The following is a 20,369-nucleotide window of genomic DNA, read 5'->3' on the forward strand; positions in this document are numbered from 1 at the left end:
CATCTTGGCTGCCATGATCCACAGCAGAACTGCTGCACCACAGACATAAGAGGAAGAACGTAAACCCATGACACTGGCCTTCCTTTAAACAACAGCATGTCAAAACATTTGCTTCCTCCCAAAGTCAAATAGACAATTATTATAAAAATTCCATGTGAATAGCCTAATATTCTTAATTCATTAATGTATAAAATCAACTTACAGAAAACTGAATATCAAACCCTCCCTTTACTGAAAAGTGCCCCAGTTGTCCACTCTCTAACTAGCAACACCCTAGCATTTCCCTCTAACCTCAGCAACAGTTTCCACTGCTGTCTAAAAACAGAGCACATTGAGAAGTGCTTTAAAAAAAAAAAAAAAGAAAGCCTGGTGTCTTCCCTTGCTGATTTCAGCTTTTTGGTCTTGTGAATACACTGCTCATATCAAGTTACAATGCAGCCTTTCACTCTTTTCCTTCTTGTTTTCTTTGCAAACAGGATGCTTCATATAGTAGGTTTAAAGTACTTTTTAATAGTCATGTAATAGAACACACCTACATTGTAAACTAATTAGATTTCTTTAAAGTTGTGTGGTTTTTTTAATCTAAAAAACATTCAAATACTATTTGATTTCAAGGAAGGACCATTTCAGAATAAGCTGTTTAGCAGAGAAGCTGTGAGTTTATCCCCAGAAGATTTTATACTGCAATCAATTTCTCTTTGTTTACCTTCCCAGGATGTTGCTAAGCTTGCTGAAAAGCTGCCAAAATTGCCTTCTTGAAAGTATCATTAATACTGAAGCTGATGTAACCACTTTGGTAGACAGCAAATACAAAGGCGATAGAGAAGTTAGAATAATTCCAAAGTTTCATCTAAAGATGCTTTAAAGTAGTCCTAAAGGTTTTCTTTTCTCCTGAAGCATAGCTACCAACTTCTATAGTACCGGACATTGGGAAGAAAGGACTAGAAAGAAACCACTAAAAGAAACCTCTGAAGGGGTAACCAGAACAACTGAAGAACTTTATTGCTGTATTATGAAAAATAATTAAGCCGCAGAAAGGTTCCAGCTGCAAGAATATTAACCTTGCAACTTTGTAAACACATTTAGTATTTACAGATATAATGGAGGTCTCTACCCCAGAGAAGAAAAGCTAAGTTACAATCATAGCAATATATGTATTGTAATGCAATTGCAATTTCTCCAAGTAAAAATGTAGGGTTAATATAATTTCTTGCAAAAATAACCTAATCACTTTCCCAGTCCTTGAATTCAAACAACTTATTGCTATTCCCCATCCACATGTAATTTATTTCCCTCCTCCCTCCTATTGTACGTTCATTTATAGGTATACAAAGCAGCCACATTTAAGCCCCATTTTATATTTTCCTTCAAGAAATGTTAACCCTTTCTGTCTTACTTAGTAAATACTCATTCTTCCCTCAGAAACTGCCCAGATGATAACTGTATTAGCATATATGACAGTCTGTACATTTATATTTCTTCCTTGTGAAAGTCCTGTCTCCAAAACAGCACACATACGATTACATGCAATGCAGCAGGTTCTAAGAAAGCAGTTGCTGTTTGAAAACAGCCGAAAAATTCAACCAAGAGGTTTTAGAAGTTCATGGACTTTTCCTCCCAGTTATATATCTTTTCAGCCATCTAACCTGAACCTTAATAAAAGACTTAATGAAAAGAAACATTTTGTAGAAAGTAGTCATGCCTTAGCCTTTAGAGTCAAGGCAAGGTCAAGGTGACTCAAGTACATCTTACAAGATTTTTTCCTGTCAGAACACCTTTAAGTAGATGTGAAAACTAAACACACTGCTGATGTATCTCCATGACCATGGACAGCTATGTAACCAATTAAAACATTACAATCAGGACACAGGAGCATCAACACTTCTAACAGGCCTGGTGATGTCCCGGTTATACCCCCTCAATCTCACACAAGATTTAAATTTCCATAATGAAATGATGACCTGCAGTTTGCAGCTAGAATAAAGATACAAAGATCATCTCCAGGTTGAAGTCATACTGCTGCAATTATGCTGGTGTCAGGGAAATGGAACAGCATCCCACTGAAAAGAGAAGCTGTACCCCAACAAAAGTTATTCCAGAATTAAAAGAAGGAGAACACCAGCAGCATCATAAAACAATATACTCATGTAAAACTACATCTGCATAGAAGAACACATCAGTGTGACAGTTTTGGTTAAATGGCATTCCCTCAGCTGAACGGTTACATTGGCATGATCACCCATGTACAAAGCTGACTTTGAACAGTACCTACTACAAAACAGCCCCATGAGAAAGAAATGATTATTTCTGCTTCTGTGGCAATAGATGGATGATCATAATAATGCTTAAATATCATCCAGTATATTGTAATTTGTTTTATGTAAATAAAATCTTAATAAAAAGTGTAAAAGTTTAAATGAATAACACAGTGATTCATTTTCAGTATGACTTGATGTTTCTCATATTCAACATACTCAAAGAGGATCTTTAAGGAAAAGGACACTATAGTTTATATGTACATCAACTCATCTGGAAGAGCAGTGTGGGTGTAATATTGACAAAGCCAATGATGCCAATAACATGTACTGTGAAGGTATGAAACTGAGAAAAATTATCAGCTGTTACTCTTTTCTACTTATTGCCAATTCCTCCAAAGAACTGGAAATTAATCATTCTTTTCAAGTCCTTTACCCTCCTGCAGATGATAAGTTTATTTGGCTCAAAACTGCTTTCATACCTCATAGCTCAAAGTCAGAACTGCCTTTCATACACAAATGTCAAAATTAATTAAACAAAAAAGAAGATTAGAGGAAGAATGTAATAAAGTCACTAAAAAGAGTTAGGTGAAGGTGGTCTGCCCTCCATCAGATAATACAAGACAGTTACAACTGGCAGACCTTAGCCCCAAGGGTGATATTGGTCTTCAGACAAAAAGAAGATCCCCAGAAGACAAAATCAAGGAGAAAACAGATGACGTAAAGCATTGCCAAAGACAGAGGCCACCTGTGAGCAAAAGAGCTGCTGGACAGCAGCAGAGCAGTCCTGGAGTCCTAAGCCAAATTCTTCCTGAAGAAAAAAAAGGGAAAACACTAAAAGCTACTTACATTATACTGATGATTAGCCACTGGTTTATAGTTTGTGGTTACAGCTTTGTCCAGCTGCTGTGATAACCTTACAGGTTTAGAAGATTCTTCTATCTGTAATCTACAAAAAAGAAAACAAGAATAAAAACTTCAGACAAGCACACTCAAAGTCAATTCTAAAAATCTGCAATTATGAACCAGCCATTATCAAAGGTCAGTTGCAAACAATCCCTAAGGCAAAACAGATGCACTCTTCTGGATTAAGTTCTTCCTACTCTATTTTTGCTTAAGGACACTGAACTATTAGGGTGCTCTATGCTACAGAAGACACTGAAATGCTGAAAATCAAACAACTGAAGAGAAGATATTAAAAACAAAGTTTGAACACAAATTTCACTGCAAAAGCCTAATGCTCAGATTGAAGAAAAGCCCTTGCTCTTAAAAAAGATCAAACCCAACCCAAACAAATGCAAAATCTCACAGCTTATGCAGCTGAGGGATGAAAAAGCTTTTCATCCACCTCTGCTAACCCAAGACCTTCTTTTAGACATTGAAATGTAAAAACATAAATGTCTGTGACCTTTCTTTAGGCATTACAGTGCAGTAAGAGAGTGTAAATAAGTTTTAAGAGTATTATAAAGACAGAAAAATCCACCCAGCTTCAAATCAACACGCAATCAAGTCTCTATCACACAGATAACAATGGGTGACCTTCAGTCCTCTTTGGGAAAGACTCTCAGAAGGTCAGAGGTTGAGAACATCCTGTCAAGCTCATCCCTATGTAATTTAAAGCTTCTGTATGTTGATGTAGAGGGAGTGTTCCATTTAATTCAGATTTAGCACCCAAGAATTTCTACTTGAAATGAAGAGGCAAGAATTCAAGCTCTAGAAAAGCACAGGACAATGGCCCTTCAGACACAATGGCTTTATGGCACATCTGATTAACATGTTAATTATCAATGAAGCTTTTTTGTTTCCAAAGGTGTATCTTGTAGGCAGAGGCGTCAATTTCCACTAAACACAGTATAACACAGTCCAATAAATGCACAGTGATGCTTTCTTTCCAAACAAAAATTAATATGGTGACATTAATGCGAATAATAACTGCAAGTCTACAAGTGTAAAACATGATAAAACTGACAGTTCTTTAAAAACAACTGTAAATGTTTAGGATCACTGATTTATTTTTGCAAATATATCATTTATACCGAAAAAGATAAAATTTAAATTCAGCGTGTTTCTGATGTAATACCTGAACAACCTAAATAAATTACATTTGAAGGAAGTATTAAATTAAGAAATAAATTCTCTAGTTGTAGCATCTTGAAAGAAAGAAAATCATCCCTCATAGCTGGTACTGCTGGACAGTAGGTGGGGGCAGTTCTTTCTCATACATAGATAAAACTTGCTTCCTCTTGAATCTTTGCAGACTTGTTATTTTTTCTGTAGTTTTAACTACTCTTAAGCAACCGTTGCCTCATATTCTACATTTTTATACCAATGCTGCCTTATGCCCAAATGTAGCGTGTTTCTTCCTTAGCTTGAAGGAAAATCAATTGGAAGGTAAATGAACAATGAACATTTTTTTGCTTATCACAAGACTTTATCTTTTGGCCTTCAATCTAATTTAATTATTTTAAAGATTTTCTTGATCTGGTTACCAACGGTCTTCTAAACTCACGTTTCACAAAGAGGCATAGGCCCAAACTAAATCACTATCTTTTCTACAAATCTCTCTTTTTTCTCTACTTCTCCATTGCTTAATATTTTTCTTTTTGGTCTCAATAACTTTTTAAAATTTTAAATAGTTTGGCTTTAATAATTTAATTTTTTCCAGAGATTTCCTGCTCAACCTGTTTACAGATACTGCTCCTGTTCATGAGACAGAGGCTCCTTGAGACCAACTGGGAATTCTTGTCACTCTCTTTCCCTCCAAGGCCACTGCACCAACTTCATGTGCCCTAGATGAAGTTGTTTGATTTGCAATGTTGCTCCAGAGTTCTTCTCATAATGGCTACAGCACAGGGTCCTAACAATACTTAAATACAACAGATGGTGCCACATTTTTAGGGAGCACCAGGCATTCAACAGTGGCATTTCTTCATGATTAATCCTCCTTGCACTGGGCTTTACATTCATTACTCTATGTAAATTTACAATATCCTCCATTTCTTCAGGTAAACAGCCAAAGAACATTAGCTCTTCAATGATGAGTTGTCAGCCATGGACTTTAGACACCACTTATGTTCACCACTTCCTGATCTGGCATTTTAAAATTACAATAGAGGAAATTTCAACCCCCATTCAGTGCAGCTTCCTTGAATTAATCCTTCTTTGCACAAAAGTACACCAACGATTTATTTCTTAACATTTTTCACTCACCATGCAGGATATGCATTTCAGCTCTTTTATGTTAACCTACCAATTTCCAAACCAGTAGAAAACTGAATGTGTAAGAGAGCTAATACACTTGTCAGAGATCTCCCTCCAAAGGCTGATGGGAGTGAAGGTAGATGTAACTGTAAAGTTCACCAGCCCACAATCTTGAAAACAAAGAAAAACTTACTGCCTGCTTAGGAAACAGAATGTAAGCCAACCAAGTGAAAATGGAAAGGGGCCATTTAAGTTCGTTTGTGAAATGGCAGAAGACTTCAGAAAGAACTATACATAGCAAGTAACAAATACTTCAGCTACAAATGTATGTCTCCAAAATTTCAGAGATGTTTGTGTTGTACTTTGATACTTCTTCCCAAAGGTTTCCAAATTACAACCACAGATCTTACAGATCTCAGATGGACTTTAGAAAACTGGCTTACAGCAAAATGCTAACCTTTTTTTGTTTGTTTCTACTGCTGCAGTGAGAGTTAAAAATACACTACACTCCTGATACTACTTTTTAATGCAAACAATTATAGCCATGGCCACATGCCAATATGGAAATTTATATGGGAAGCATGGTGACTCAGGAAGCAAACCTTTTTATTAATAGCTTTTATTCTACACATGCATCTTGCTCTTCTCCCTAATGGCTGCCCTTCCCATTTATTTTTCTGCAGCTTTCACAATTTCACAGAGCCTCAGGTTACCTTCCTTCCACCGGGTTTCCAGGTGGAATATTGTCACACAATCCTGTGTGGAATAATAGCTGATCCACATCTGGAGTTGGCCTCCCAAAAATGCACAAATAAAAGGACTGACAAACACGGTATAAACACCAAATTAGCAAATGGTTCACATGGGGATGAAGCACTGAAATTTGCTTAGTGCATTACAAAGGGTAAAGACAAACAGCCCATAATCATTTTGTCCAGATGATTCGTTGATATAGACACTATCTGCAGGCAAAATACAGCATGGTTGTTTGGGTTTTTTCAAAATCATGCTGCAATTCTGTTATAATCAGAAAGCAGTATGTCTGGGGGAATATAATTGACTTTTTAGGTTTGCATAGTTGTTGTCTGAAAAAAACCTGATGAAATACATAAATGTACACATTCCAGTAATTATACACTCAAAAATACATAACAAAAGCTGTAAACTGGGAATAATACTAGCCTTTTAGCTAGATGTTTTAACATGTTACAGATATAACTACTTTTACATGTTCATTTCTTCAAACAGAATTTAAAAAGCAGTATTAACCAAGATTATCAGGCAGTGCTTTATGCAGAATTTTCTCAGAGTGGACCTGCTGAATCTTAATTGAAACTGCTGGTAGGAATAAAGAAAAAAAATCAATAGAGACTCTGAGTCACTGGTGACACTGATTTAAAGAAGCAGAGGATTTTTACCTATTACTTTTTACTACGATTTGCAGGAGTTAAAAGACTTAGTTATGGCTCTGAATGATACACAAATCTCCCAGGAATTAAATTTTACACTGAATTCTTGTTGAAATAGCTAGAGCCGTAATTCATGCTAATATCTGGCCAAAAAAAAAAAAGAGAAAATGCAGATATTTTTCCCCCAAACTGCCAATGAATTAGCAACGGAGCAGCCACCAGTTTGCACACTATGATTTTCTCTTCCACCCCCAAGATCAATTATAGCTCTTCCACCTCAAAATACAGCAAGTAACCAGCACAGCATCTAATTCATTGTGGTCATTTCCCAGCAAAACACATTTCATACCGCACCTTTGATTCGACATTGTGCTTACAGTTGAATAAGGGGAAAAAAACATTCAAACAGGCTGGAAATAATTCCTTAGGACTTGGCAACATGTAGCAAGCCCATACAAGGAGACAAAGACAGTATGTACATTCCTAGGAAGAGACAGTCATTGTTTTTTAAAATACATGTAATCTTCAGCAACAATAAATAAACTGAAGACCTTTAGAACTTATAATCTACTGTGATTAATCTTTTGTCACAAAACAAGTGCTTCAAAGATTTGAAGCAGGTATTAATCAGAAACACTGCTAGTGCTTGAATTCTTTGCATTTCTAAAGAAATTATTTTACAGATGAGAGAGGAAAATTTATATACCTTTTTCAGCTTGGCTATATGTACACAGTGTAAGTAACAATGTAGTAAGTAAGGAGTCAGCCTTATTGTTGCAAAAAAGGAAAAGTTGTGTTTCTTCTCTCTCTGCATTATCATCCAGCACAGATGCACTGGAAGAGAGTATGCCCACTACTCAAAGCTTTGGAGGAGAAGAAACACAAACTCTCCATCTTTGCACAGTTTAGCAGCTTTTCTCTGACTGCTCACAGAAGTTCCCAGTCCAATATCAGGGAACTGAAAGCCAAGGACTAATGGTCTCATCATCCCTTCCTCAGTAATTCTGTACTAGAACAGGCATTGACAGCGGCATTACATGAAGTTTCATGATACCTGGAATGAGCCACAAAGCTTTTTCTTTCCTTCATTATTTTGCTAAGCATCCCAAACATGACAGAAGTAGGTACATCCTGAAAAGTCTAATCCAAAACAAACTCATAAAATAAATGTAACAATATAGCCTCACACCTACTCCCCTAGTGTTCACCTGGACTTCTGCACCTTGCTGAGGTTCAGGTAGCATCTTTTTGACTTTCCTTCTGAGCAAGAATAGCAGTAATGTAAGAAGCAAGCAGATGCTCAACAAGAGATGAACATTCTTATAAGATACAGGGACTAAAAAAGTTTGTAATTCTGTGAGAACTAAGGGACTTCAGCACCCTGTGGTGTACCTTCTGCTAAAACAAACCCATGGAAGTGCTCAAGCACAAACAACATTGGAAATTACCAGAACAGCCACACCAATAAAAACACACACTACCAAATAATAAAAATGACAATCTGTTGCTACACCAAACAATCTGTCATATACTCTCCAAGATCAGAACATGCAAATCCTGCACGTTGTGTTTCACTGCAAGGAGCCCCACAGTCTCACGTTCCATGGAGGCGGACGGCCGCCTCCATCGCACGGATGAATCCACTGTTCTTCAGACACTCCGTGTTACTCCAGTACAGTCAAAGCAAAGTGAGTCTGTCCCCATTTATGAAGACTAGACAGGCAGACAGAGAAGAACATGAGCTGAATGAAAATGGCATTAAGAAGTGCATTTCTCAGCATTAAATAATGAAATGTTTCAGATTATTAATACAGGATATGATTTATAACTAATTTTAAGTCCTGAAACCCTGGCATTTCAAGAAAAGTGCTGCAATTATTGTGTTAGATATTAGATTTTTCTGAAGTTGACATCTTCAACTATATATGTTGAAGGATAAGCAATGAATTATATGCATATATGATAATTTCATGTCTAATACTCAGACAGGCACTACAACCACAACTGATGACTCCAATTCTACATATCATACCTTCCTCCAGTACAGAACATCAGATGATATAAATGGCAATTCAATAATAAGCAAGAATTTCTCAAGCATTTTATTTTCTGGAGTGACAAAAAGTGAATAACTGATTAAAACCAATCCAAGTTTTCCTCTCTGAATTTAGTACTGCAAATGAGTAGAACATTCTCAGCTAAGCTTGTGTGAACAAATAATGTAAAGATAAAATAAGACCTATTTTAACATTCTAGGAGAGATTTAATTGAATAATTTTCTCTATTTGTTTGATGCACAAGTTTAAACATGTTAAGTGATGCACTAACGCAATTAGCATGAAGAAAATTTTAACATCTGCTTGACATCAAAGATATTTTTTTAATCAAGTTCACGTGTGTCTACAGCTACTTCTGCAGAAGCATTCTGACACAGAAGTCAGGCTCTGGCATGGCCTGGTCCACACTGGGGACAAGGTGGAAGAGTTCTGTCTGAGGCTAAGTTCAAAAAGGAATCATACCTCAGAGGTATTTTCTATGATTATATTCTATCTTCTACATTAAATGAAGTTATAGGTAGCCTATCCATTAGTGTGGCTGACAAAGTTTGTTTCTTGTCCCTGTCTCCATTAGGTTTGTCTGTCCAGGTCTGGGTCTCTATGTTTTGTTCGCTGACTCCCCTTTTTACTCAGCACCCACCTCCTTTTTGCAGTGAAAGGGGGCCCTGACCAGATATCCTTAAGGGAAGAGATTCCCATTCAACCCTGTGAAGCACAGCAGCCTCTGCACCCTCCTTGCCCTTTCATGACTTGGGGCACAGCATCACCCCCTTGCCCCCCAGGTGAAGAGGCCTTTCAGCACTGTTTAGGTTGCTGATTGATAGAAAATTGCACAACCGACCACAGAATCACTTCAGTAGGAAAAGGTCATCAATTTCAACCATTAACCCAGCACTGCCAAATCCACCACTAAACCATGTTCCAAAGTGTCCCTATGGGCCCTTTAAATGTCTCCAGAGATGGTGACTCAATCACGACCCTCGGCAGCCTGTTCCAATGCTTGACTCCACTTCAGTGAAAAAATGTTTCCTAAACTCCAATCTAAACCTCCCCGGTATAGCTTGAAGTTGTTTCCTCTTGTCCTACCATTAATTGCAAAGAAATGAACACTTCTTTATTACAATTCATGTGCTCTGGAAGAGCAGAGAAGTTTGCAGCTTTGCAGTTGTTAAAAATACCAGGATTTTGCAGTCCTTTGCAACCTATGGCCATCATTTAGTGGTCAATCAATTAGTGCCCAAAAGGAAAAGAGCTCTCTGTTATTGGTTCCTGCCATACTTCCAATATTTTCTTATTAATACACATACCACAAACATCTCTGTTCTGCCCAGTTTCCCACCCAACACAAGTAATGAGATCAAGTTTGAGGACAAGCAAAAGCAGAGCTAAAGAGGACAGTCTTCCCTGAGGACTAAGTCAGGGTAAAAGTGCATCCATGCAGGTCCGGTTACATGCTGTAGCTCTACATGGGGCACTTCATCTTAATTTCTATGTGAATAAAACACAGTAGATTTTTATACCAGGGTGCTTATACTTGTGGCTTATTCCAGTGACAGAAAGGTCTAAAACTAGGGTGAAGTAAAACCTGGATGTCCATTTGTGTTGTCCAGAGCATATAAGAGTACCGTGACCACAGGCATGAGACAAAGTTTGAGACTGGCAGTGATAAGGTACACCTTATCAAAAGGTACACCTTAAACAAAAAATTAGGCAACATGCCAGGAAAAATGGGAATGCAGGTGAGATTTTGGGGAGAGAGCTGTAAAGAACCATGCAAATGTATGTGACATACATCAGTTCCACATGGAAAAAGAGCGGGAGGCAACACAGAGCCTGTAATAGGACAACACAACAGGAATGGCTGGATAGGCAGGAGTCTAGTGTACTCCTGAAAAACAGCAAGAACAGGGAAAAAGTAGGTTGAAAAGCCTTAGTGTTTGTTCAGCTAAGACTGAGAAGTGATGATCCAGAGGCCTCTGCGTCTGAGCCAGCCCTTGGACACTGCAGTCTATACAGCACAGGCAGATGCCAGCATCTGAAATACCGTAGGGATGAGTAACCACGGAGCGGCTCCTGGCTCCGGGGGAAGCACCAGCAGCCTCACAAGCCCATTACTAATACTAGAGAAGGCGATCTAGGAAAAGTGACTCATTAGCAAACTAAGCAAAACAGAAAAAGCCCAGCCCATGAATATTATCTCCTGAATTAAAGCCAGATAAAGTCTCCTTTCTCACTTCCATTTTCAAAGATGCAATTTCCTCCCCTGCTCCTATTTTTCTCAGTCCTCAAATTTCTCCATAACAAATGGATTTACTTGCTAGACACGATTTCAATTTAGATTTTAGAAGAGGAATTCCAAATTCTGAACTATTATTTTTAAAATTAAAACAAGTAGACTTGTCTCAAAAATACATAGTCTAAGTTTTCCTGCCAAAACTCATCTGGTGTGCTTAGAGCTGTTTTGAAACCAATGGTAGAAGTAACAGGAATTTTTACGTCCAGGCAACAAAAAGCTAAACAGTTCTTGTCAGTCTGCAGATGCAGAAATCATACACACTTTGCTAATGGGGACAAGAACAAAGAATTTTAAAAAGTAGTTTGTTAGAGAGAAAAGGTACATTTTTACCATACCCTGAAAGGCCTAGGTCTTGAATTACTGGTAAAAAGGTGGATAATTTACAAGCTCAGTCAATTCACTCCACAGTGAAACTGCTCACAGCTAAGGAGGTAGAAAGAAAGAGGCAAACTCTTGGCTACAAGTCCTCAAATGAAAAGAAAAACAACAACCCTACAGTACCTCAGCTACATCTCATCAATCTGAACCTCTCCTCCCCTACTAATGCAAAATGTCTTTATCACATTACAGCTGCCAGCACTCTGCCTCCAACTACATGCTGCCATCTCTAAAACTCCAATTCCCAAATACTTCACCACTATCCTGATTGTTCTGCAAACAGCCATGGCACCTGGCTCAATTGGGGATCTTCCAGTTTAAATTTACTGGAAACAATTTAACAGTTTGTGACAATCCAGAAAACATTTGGACTCCCTCCGTAGAAAACCTAGCTGCCTCAAATCCTCAAGGTTTCTCTCTGTCCCTTCCTTCCTCAGCCTGCAGACCCTAAAATGCTGGATAGCAAGAACATCTCTTTGAGGACCCACTCCTCCCTTCAGTTAAAATACGCTTGGAAACAACCATCAAGGAACTGCTGCAAAGGGCATTGCAAGGCAGCTGCCAGGAGAATGTACTGCACGTGCCCATGGGTTAATGGCTATACACTGCCTTTGATAGCTTTGAGGGGAATCTTGCACAGTTCAGCTGCAGTTCAATAGTACAAACATATCGTTGCACTAAACGGCAGAATTAGCTCACACTGAACTGCCGGATTTACCCACCAAATACACTTTCCTGCAAGCAAAGAAAATGAAATTCGTTTTAACTGAACTCAGAAATCATGCTTAATCCAAACGAAATCAGCATTACGTTAAAAAGAAGAGCTGGGTAGGTTCAGCAACCCTAGAAACCCTACGCTATAAAAACCAAAGCAAATGCAGGAAAGAAAGTAGTCTTGCTCATCCCCCAAGTGGAAAATTTACCAGTTTATCCCGCAAGCCACAGGAAAAAAAGAGGTAACACAGGACAGACTGAAAGATGTATCAGTTAAATCAGAAAACTGGAGATTTTTGTAAACTTCAATCATGATTCTTTCAGCCAATTTTATTTCCTTTGCCAATTGTACAGAACCACTGCTCTGCTGTATTTGCTCAAGTGGTTTAATTACATTTTACCTCCTCCTATTTTGCAAAACAAATGCTCCCCCAGCTCTCTCTCCCAATATATTATATATCTGCTCATCTCCACTGGAAAATCATTGCCGGACATCCTCACCTGTTCAAGTGGGAACTGTGCTCCCACAAGCAGAGCAAGAGGATAGGGAGCCGTAGCAAAGCCAGAGGCAGAAACCAGCTGTGCTGAGGGAGCCCAGCAAGCAGGAACAGGGCTGGGAGCTGCAGGGCTGCTCTGCAGCTGGGAGATGATGGCAATGGGGAAGAAGAGCCACCAAAGGGTCACCTACCACAGGACTCTACAACTGCTCGCCAGGTTGTGAAGGAAGGTTTTACTGCAGCCCTGCACCATTCAGTTTGGTTTGAGACACCTTCCTCAAGGTCTGGTCCTTGAAATGCTGCTGCAGAGGGCAAACATGGATGTTACTGTCTTAAAAAGCCTTGACTAGGCTTCTGTGCATCACCTTCAGGGTGGTGCTTATCAAGGGCACAGCTGTATCACCATTAGCCCTGATAAAAGCTCTCAGTAAAATGAAAATACCTTCAGGACCAGGAGACTGTGGCTCAACATTCAGCTTCAAGCTCTGCTTTAGCTTTAAACCAAAAATTCTCAAAGTTATTTCAAAATATCTTTCTTTAAAAAGCACACTGATAACCACAAGGCACAATAAGGACATGACTAGGTTTTAAGGCAACTGAGTCCAGAAAGCATAAGACTTCATTTTGCATTTGAAAAATATAACTTAAAAAATAACTCTGTCTTTGTTTTGAAGAAGAAACCAACATCAACTTAGTAGTTCAGAACATCACCTTAGGAACATTCCCTAGAGAGCTTACTTTTTAAGAAATAAACTTAACTCCATGCACTTTGAGGTCTGCTACATTAGTATTCTCTTAATTAGAGATTTTCAGAGGAGTCCATCTTGTTTGTGAGCACAAATAAACTCACCCAGACTTTGTGAAGCCATACCTATTCTGTTATTAAATTAAAAAAAAAAAAAACCAAAAAACAAAAAACACAAAAAAATAACAAAGATTTGATTATAGATTTGTCTGGCATGACAAATTCCAAAAACAGCTAGTGGCTGAAGCACAAACATTCTCTAGCTTCCCCAACAGGAAGCTGGATAATTGGGTTTTCTATACGATCTGTGTGAAAGCAGACTCCATTCACGTGTAATTTGGTTGAGTATGTCTTCCACATGGAACAGAGAAAAAAAAAAAGGTCATGAACAAAGTTTCAGGACCACTGTGTTTTAAAGTTTGCTTTGCATGGTGTTCCTTAATAAAACTTAAGGTTGCAATTTTAAAAAATGAACACATACAAGAAATGCTCCACACAAATTTCACTGGTTCGTCATGAACTGAATTTGTTAGTCAGTAATCCAAACATGAAATGTAATGTGAAACCGTTATTACTATACTAATAAACTGTGAAACCATTATTACTGAGGAAAGCATCAGTTTCCCAAAAACTTCTATAGTTTTAAATTCAGTATGTGTACATTTCTCAAATGGCAGGGTTAAACAGAGCGTATAAGTGCACTGAATCTGACGGGGATGGGCTGAGCCTTCCCCACAGCAGCCCCTGAAGCGCCTGAGCAGCACCCACACTGCACCAACACTCCCAGGGGCAGGAGGCTGGGAGTGGGCAAGAGGTTGGGAGGGGATGCAACCAGGACAGCTGACACCAGCTGACCAAAGGGATATCCTGGACCATATAGTGTTGTTCTGAGCAATAAAAGTTAAGAGAAAGGAAGAGAATGACATTGCTTATGAAGGCATTCTCTTCTGAAGCAGCTGCTATATGTACTGAGGCCCAGCCTCCCACAAAGTGGCTGGACATTGCCTGCATATAGGAAGAAGAGATTAAATCTATATTTTTGCTTTGCTTCCATGCACAACCTCTGCTTTCTTTCATTAAACTGCCTTTAACTTGAGCCACGATATTTTCCATATTATTTTTTTCCACTGCCTGATGAGGAGGGAGTGTAAGAGAACAGCTGGGTGGGCATCTGGCAGCCAGTCAAGGTTAACCCACCACACTTGAAAATTTGTAACTTTATAGAAAGTTACTTCAGTATTAGAGATATTTAGAGCTGTAAACGTTTTAAAAACACTTAACATCAATGGGAGTAGTTCTCTGGACTCAACAATACACACGCTGCGGTTGGCAAAGAACACACAGCAGTCAATGTAGGTCAGCTCAGAATGATGTGAACCGCTGGATATCTGCTCCTTCTTCAGTGGCATACATGGTATACTTCCAGGAACAATCACGGGATATCACATACAATTAATATTTTACTACATCTTCTGGTGGCATGTATGCCTGATTATGGCAGGGGTTTGAAATGATGTGATCCTTAAGGCCCTTTTCACCCCAAGCCATTACTTGAATAGATGAAAAAGGAAATGTTCTTTTTTCTAATGACATGTCTCCTATTAAGTTCTTTATGGTTTACATAATCACCTTGAAAGATGTATGAATTTTTGTTGTTATTATTTATTGGCTTTGTACAAAAACAAAGTTATAAGAATCTCTAGGGGAAAGCAGAAACCATCTTTTGTGAAAGCTCTTTGGAGCTGGTTTAAATTCCACGGGAGATCAATTTTTAAATTCTAGCTCTAAGTCTTAAGGAGATGAAGATATTCCAGAGAAAAGAACTGGAAAACAGTTTCACTCAAAAATCCCCCCAAAAAACAGCTGCAGTAAATATTTAATTTTCAAAATTTAGAGAACAGTCAAGCAATTACTCAGAAAGATAACAAGCTCGACAGTTTGGGTTTTTTTCCAAACAGATGCTTTTCTAGCATGTTATTTCTGCAATACTTTTTGGACTACTAGCTCTACTCCACCACATCCTTTAATTTAATAACTCCACAAGGTTTTTGAGGATTCACATATCCTTCACTGCAGCAGGAAATGAAACATAAATTACCTACCACTTTCCTTTCTTTATTGCTAGAGCTGCAAACATTTTGTGCTAAGTGGGGAGAAGAAAACTGCCTCTGCAAGCTTTGTTTCTCCAGCTATACAGAGCCTCAAGACTTCTATGACAATTCGGCACTCCAGGCCAAGTACTTCCTGTTTTTAGAGACTACAGGACCCCCGAGCTAAAGAAGGTAAGTGTTGCAGCAGCCCTCTGTTAGAGGGTAAAAATGAGCCAAGGCACAGACTTCTTGCTAAATAGAGCATTAAAAGGGTCCTGGTTTATTCCTCTTCATGGCTTAATCATCTAAACTCCAACTATTCACTGACTCCGGCTGCAGCGAGCTCCTACTGTAGGTTTCCCCTGCAGCCTCTGACGGCTGGTTATTTCCTGCTAAACTATGGCTGTATCAGTTTGCAGACTCTGACTGCAGGCTTTTACCCAGCTAGACTATGGCTGCAGGTTCCAACAACAGGCTCTGACTGCAGCAATTCTCCCTCCCCAGGACCCTGCTTCATGATTCTCTCCTTCACACTCCCCAAGACCCCCCTCCACAATGATCCTCCCCTTACCCGCTCGCCCCCTCTTTTATCTCACTCATCCTTTTTGGATAGAGCTGTTACTCATCAGGGGCAAAGCTGTATTGTTAATTAACACAACTGTTACATATCAGGGGTGAGATCACCTGTATTCCCATCTCCTACAGACAGGTACTATGCACTGTATTTCCTTCTGCATTTGGCTTAGCAGAAGCAGAAAACAAACAGTTTATCTGGCCTCCATAATTCTGGAAAAACCCCCATTCTGAAGAAACAAGGAAACTTCTTTTTCACAATGGGAAAAATACCAAATGATGCAAAATGCTGTTATAATTAATTTAAAATTCCTCTCCACTTGATAAATGAAGAAAATAACTGTCCACCGTTTCTTCTCAAGAGCAAATTCTATTAATGGCTGCATGAAAACTAGGTTTACATAGGGGACCAGCAGCATGCTGTATTGTAATACAAAAGGGGCAATGAAAAATAATAACATATAAAAATACCAAATAACAAACAACGTAGCATTGTGCGTTGAAACAAGGTGCCTGTACAAGAAATGTTCTGTTATGCCATATCCCGTGTAACACATGAAGCAAACACTTTATTGCAATGAAATACAAACAACCTGAAATGGGACACCTCCCTTTACACACGTTCCATGACAGACAGTACTGGAACAGTATTTGCTGCAAACCAGATTAAATCAGTTTTAGAAACTGAATTCCATCAATGAACAGATTGCACCATCTGCTTCTACTAATATACATTAGAGAATGTGTATGTTCCATAACTGCATATTTACTCTGTAATCAGAAGCCTACAAGACAAATAGGTATAGCTTAGCTACAGAATGGCTGAAAAGCATCATCATTTGAGAATGTCAAGGGTGTAAACAAAGAAGCACTTAGTTTATTGAAGGCTGTGCAATAATGAAGTAATGAAATGAAATTAGCAAAAGAAAATTCAAGCAGCACACCGGAACACTAACAGTCATTGCAGTGATGAGAGAAATACAAATGGGAAAAGCGTAGATATAATAAAGTTTCTTACTAATAACATGTAGGAAAAAAAAGAATCTTTCAACTGAAGCGTAAGCAGGGCTGTCTGGAAATCTGAATTTTTATTACATGTGTTTTTGTGCTTCCAAGAAAAACAACCCAGATCTGAATCAGGAGGAAAGCCAACATTTGAAGTTTTCATGGAACAGAAATCCTGTAAAATTTTGTTTTGGAAATCCAAACATGATGTTCCCAAAACAAAATATGCTTTCCCAGTATCCTCAGCAGCTGCTGACTGAAATTAATGCAATTCCTTTCATTTCACAACTGCCATTTTTATGGCTTGCTGTGGTGACAAAAATGACAAGATCTACCTTAGACTCCAGCTCAGGGACTGCCGAAGCATCTGCAGGCCCTTCTCTCTGACAGTGCAGCCGTGTGAGTTGCTTAGAATGCCAGAGCCCTGCACAGTCCATACAGCCAGCCAGGTGACATTAGAGCCACCGAAATCTCACACATAGGACCCCTTCTTATAAGCATTTGAAAAGTCAGGCTGACACATTGGTGTGACATTTTGTGGCATACTGATATAACAGCGACGTAAAAATGAACCTGAGGAAAATGCTTGAGAAGCCAGGGTGAGATTTCACCATTATTATTTTATGCACCCTCAGTAGTAAGGATGGTTATTTCCAGGACAGCAAGATACCAATTGCAATTAATGAAACAGTATTTCTTCACTAATTGTGGTCTTCTCTTCAAAAGGACCATAAAAGAAACAAGAACTATCGGGGGACTAACTTTCCCCAGAATTAATGCACAGAGGAATGTAACAAGTTCTAAGCAAAAAATGTGTTGAACTCTACAGGGCCAGAAAAGAAAAAAAACGAGATACAAAGGTATGACTGAGGTGTATTAATTCATTCTGTCCAGGAATAGGGAACAACTCTATGATGTGAATACCAGAAGTAGCAGGCATTAAATCACAGGAAAATCCACAGCAAACAGTTCTTCACACAACTTGTAAAAAAATGGCAGAACTTCTTGATGCAGTATATTATGAATGCTAAAAGTGCATATGGATTCCCAAAAAGTAACTTTATATTGATGACTGCTAAACACCAGGATAACCCAACAGTCCTTGAGATATGTGTATCACAGGACAAGCACAGTGCGCTGGATTTAGCAGGAAAACTGAGAAAACCAGTGCTACCTCCTTCCCTTGAGCAGAGTGATGCACTGAGCCATGCCCTCCCACCAAAAGTGAGCACTCACAGCCTGCTCTGTGTCACTAAGCACAGCGCCATGCAAGTCTGAAGATTTGTATGTGCCAAGCACTACTCCGGCTCAATACAACTGAGACTCCAGAAAGAAAAACACATCAGACACTGTTGTGATTTTTTTCCGACAGTCTTGAGAAATATTAATTACTGGGATAGTAATTGTGTTTCATAAACAGCTGCTGCAGATAAGGAAAAAAAAAAGTTTTAGTGTCACACTAAATGTGTGTAGATTTAATTAGCTTCTTCTCAAAGGTACCTCTTAAGAGAAAGATGGGATCCAACACAAGGACACAAAGGCATTATATTGCTGCAATCCTACTGGTGGAAGTAAGTCTAAGATATAGAAGAAAACTGAAAGGAAGAATTTATGAGTTGAGTATGTATTATTTCAAAACCAAGGCTTCTGACTTCAGAGTCTCTCAGGGGAAGAAGCATTTCATATGAACTATATAGACACAGGAAAATAAGATGAACCTGGTCTTTGCCTGAAACTGGGAAGTGATCATGCCACAGAATTCCTGTCAAGACATGCAGAAGAGCACCATCAGTTCATTTGCCAAAGCAGGACTAGTCAGCTTCTTCATACCTCTGTTTCCCCACCCTAAATCATAGCATAAAATCGACCACTCAAAGTGCAAAGCCTTTTATGACCCTCGGGTACAGGCATATTACAGAGTGTATTAAGAAACCCCAGTGGGTGATGCCATGACCATATGAATAAACACAGAGGCATCAGTTTGGAATAACGTGCAAGCTGAACAGTTAAGCCAAAACCAGTCATAAGAGGAAAAAGTAGAACATTCCTTCCTGCTGGCCAATGAAACTGCAGAGAAATTAAATTATTTCCTCAAGATGGACATACATGACAAAGCTGGATATTTACACCCATGATAGAAAAGAACTACAAGAATAAAAATAGAGGTAAAAAAGAAAAGTTTGAGTTAGTGCACTATTTAGAATGAAGTAATATAATCATGACTCAATGAGGATAGTCTCAAGCAGGGAACCAACCCTATGCATCCATACAGACATTCAGATAGGCCCACTTCATAAAGCTAGAGAAAATGAAGAATGAAAATGTAGACAGAAACACGTGACAGATAACTGGAAGGGTTTTGGAAGAGTTTTTTGAATAATCAAGAAGTCACAATTACATAAATAAAAAAAGATTTCTTCAAAAAGAAATAAAGGCACAACAATGAGGGAAAAAAAATAACCAACAAATAAAAAGGAGAGGTCCCTGAACAGCCTTCCTAAGATATTAATTTTCTGTACTTCACTTAAGAGAGGGACATCAGATAAAGTTTTGTCTACTTGGGGTTCTTAGATAAACACATTCATTTGTAGGTGGACATAGTGAAACTACTGTTGCACTCTAATCTCCATCCAGAAGTCGAAATAGGGCATCTTCAAGGATAATTCAATGAGGAATAGAAACCGTGGATGGAATGAAGTATCTCTTTCTTGAGATAATCTTGAGGGGTGTTTTACAGGTCTTTTGTTGATTTTTTTTTAATGTCTAGAGCTTCATCTTCCTTGAAAATGGGCTACTAGCTACTTGTTTTGAGTGCCTTTGACAGAGTTGTTTCTAAAAGGGTCCTATTTGCTGCAGCAAGAAGCTGTATCTGAATAAGAATAATTTTGTCATCTAGCTTTTAAATCCTCTAAAACTGATTTTTCTTTCCCTTCTTTATTAATATTGCAATGAACTGAAAGTATTTCTGCATTCTGCTAAGACTTCAACGATCTTTTTCTTTAACTTCAGAAAAATTCTGAACAAAACCAAAGTAAAATACTATGTTTTAAAAAGTAAGGAAAATGTCTATACTCTCTACTGATTTACCTTAATAGAAGCCAAAAACATAGGATGCACTAATTGCCTGGTCCCGGGGAGCTCAGAGTAGA

General features: G+C 38.5%; 1 protein-coding gene across 2 annotated transcripts in view; it reads right to left on the reverse strand.

Moving 5' to 3' along the window:
• GTF2F2 (general transcription factor IIF subunit 2) overlaps positions 1–20,369 on the reverse strand; it is an 80,154-nt gene that overhangs the window by 7,026 nt on the left and 52,759 nt on the right. For both annotated transcript variants that reach the window (XM_066176198.1, XM_066176199.1), the window contains exon 7: positions 3,105–3,204. In XM_066176198.1, coding sequence (XP_066032295.1) covers positions 3,105–3,204 — 100 coding nt within the window. The remainder of the gene's footprint in view (positions 1–3,104; positions 3,205–20,369) is intronic.

Source organism: Chamaea fasciata, unplaced genomic scaffold (genome assembly GCF_029207755.1).
Source record: "Chamaea fasciata isolate MVZ Bird 193981 ecotype frontalis unplaced genomic scaffold, bChaFas1.0.hap1 SCAF_2, whole genome shotgun sequence".
In the NCBI taxonomy this organism is placed as follows: domain Eukaryota; kingdom Metazoa; phylum Chordata; class Aves; order Passeriformes; family Sylviidae; genus Chamaea; species Chamaea fasciata.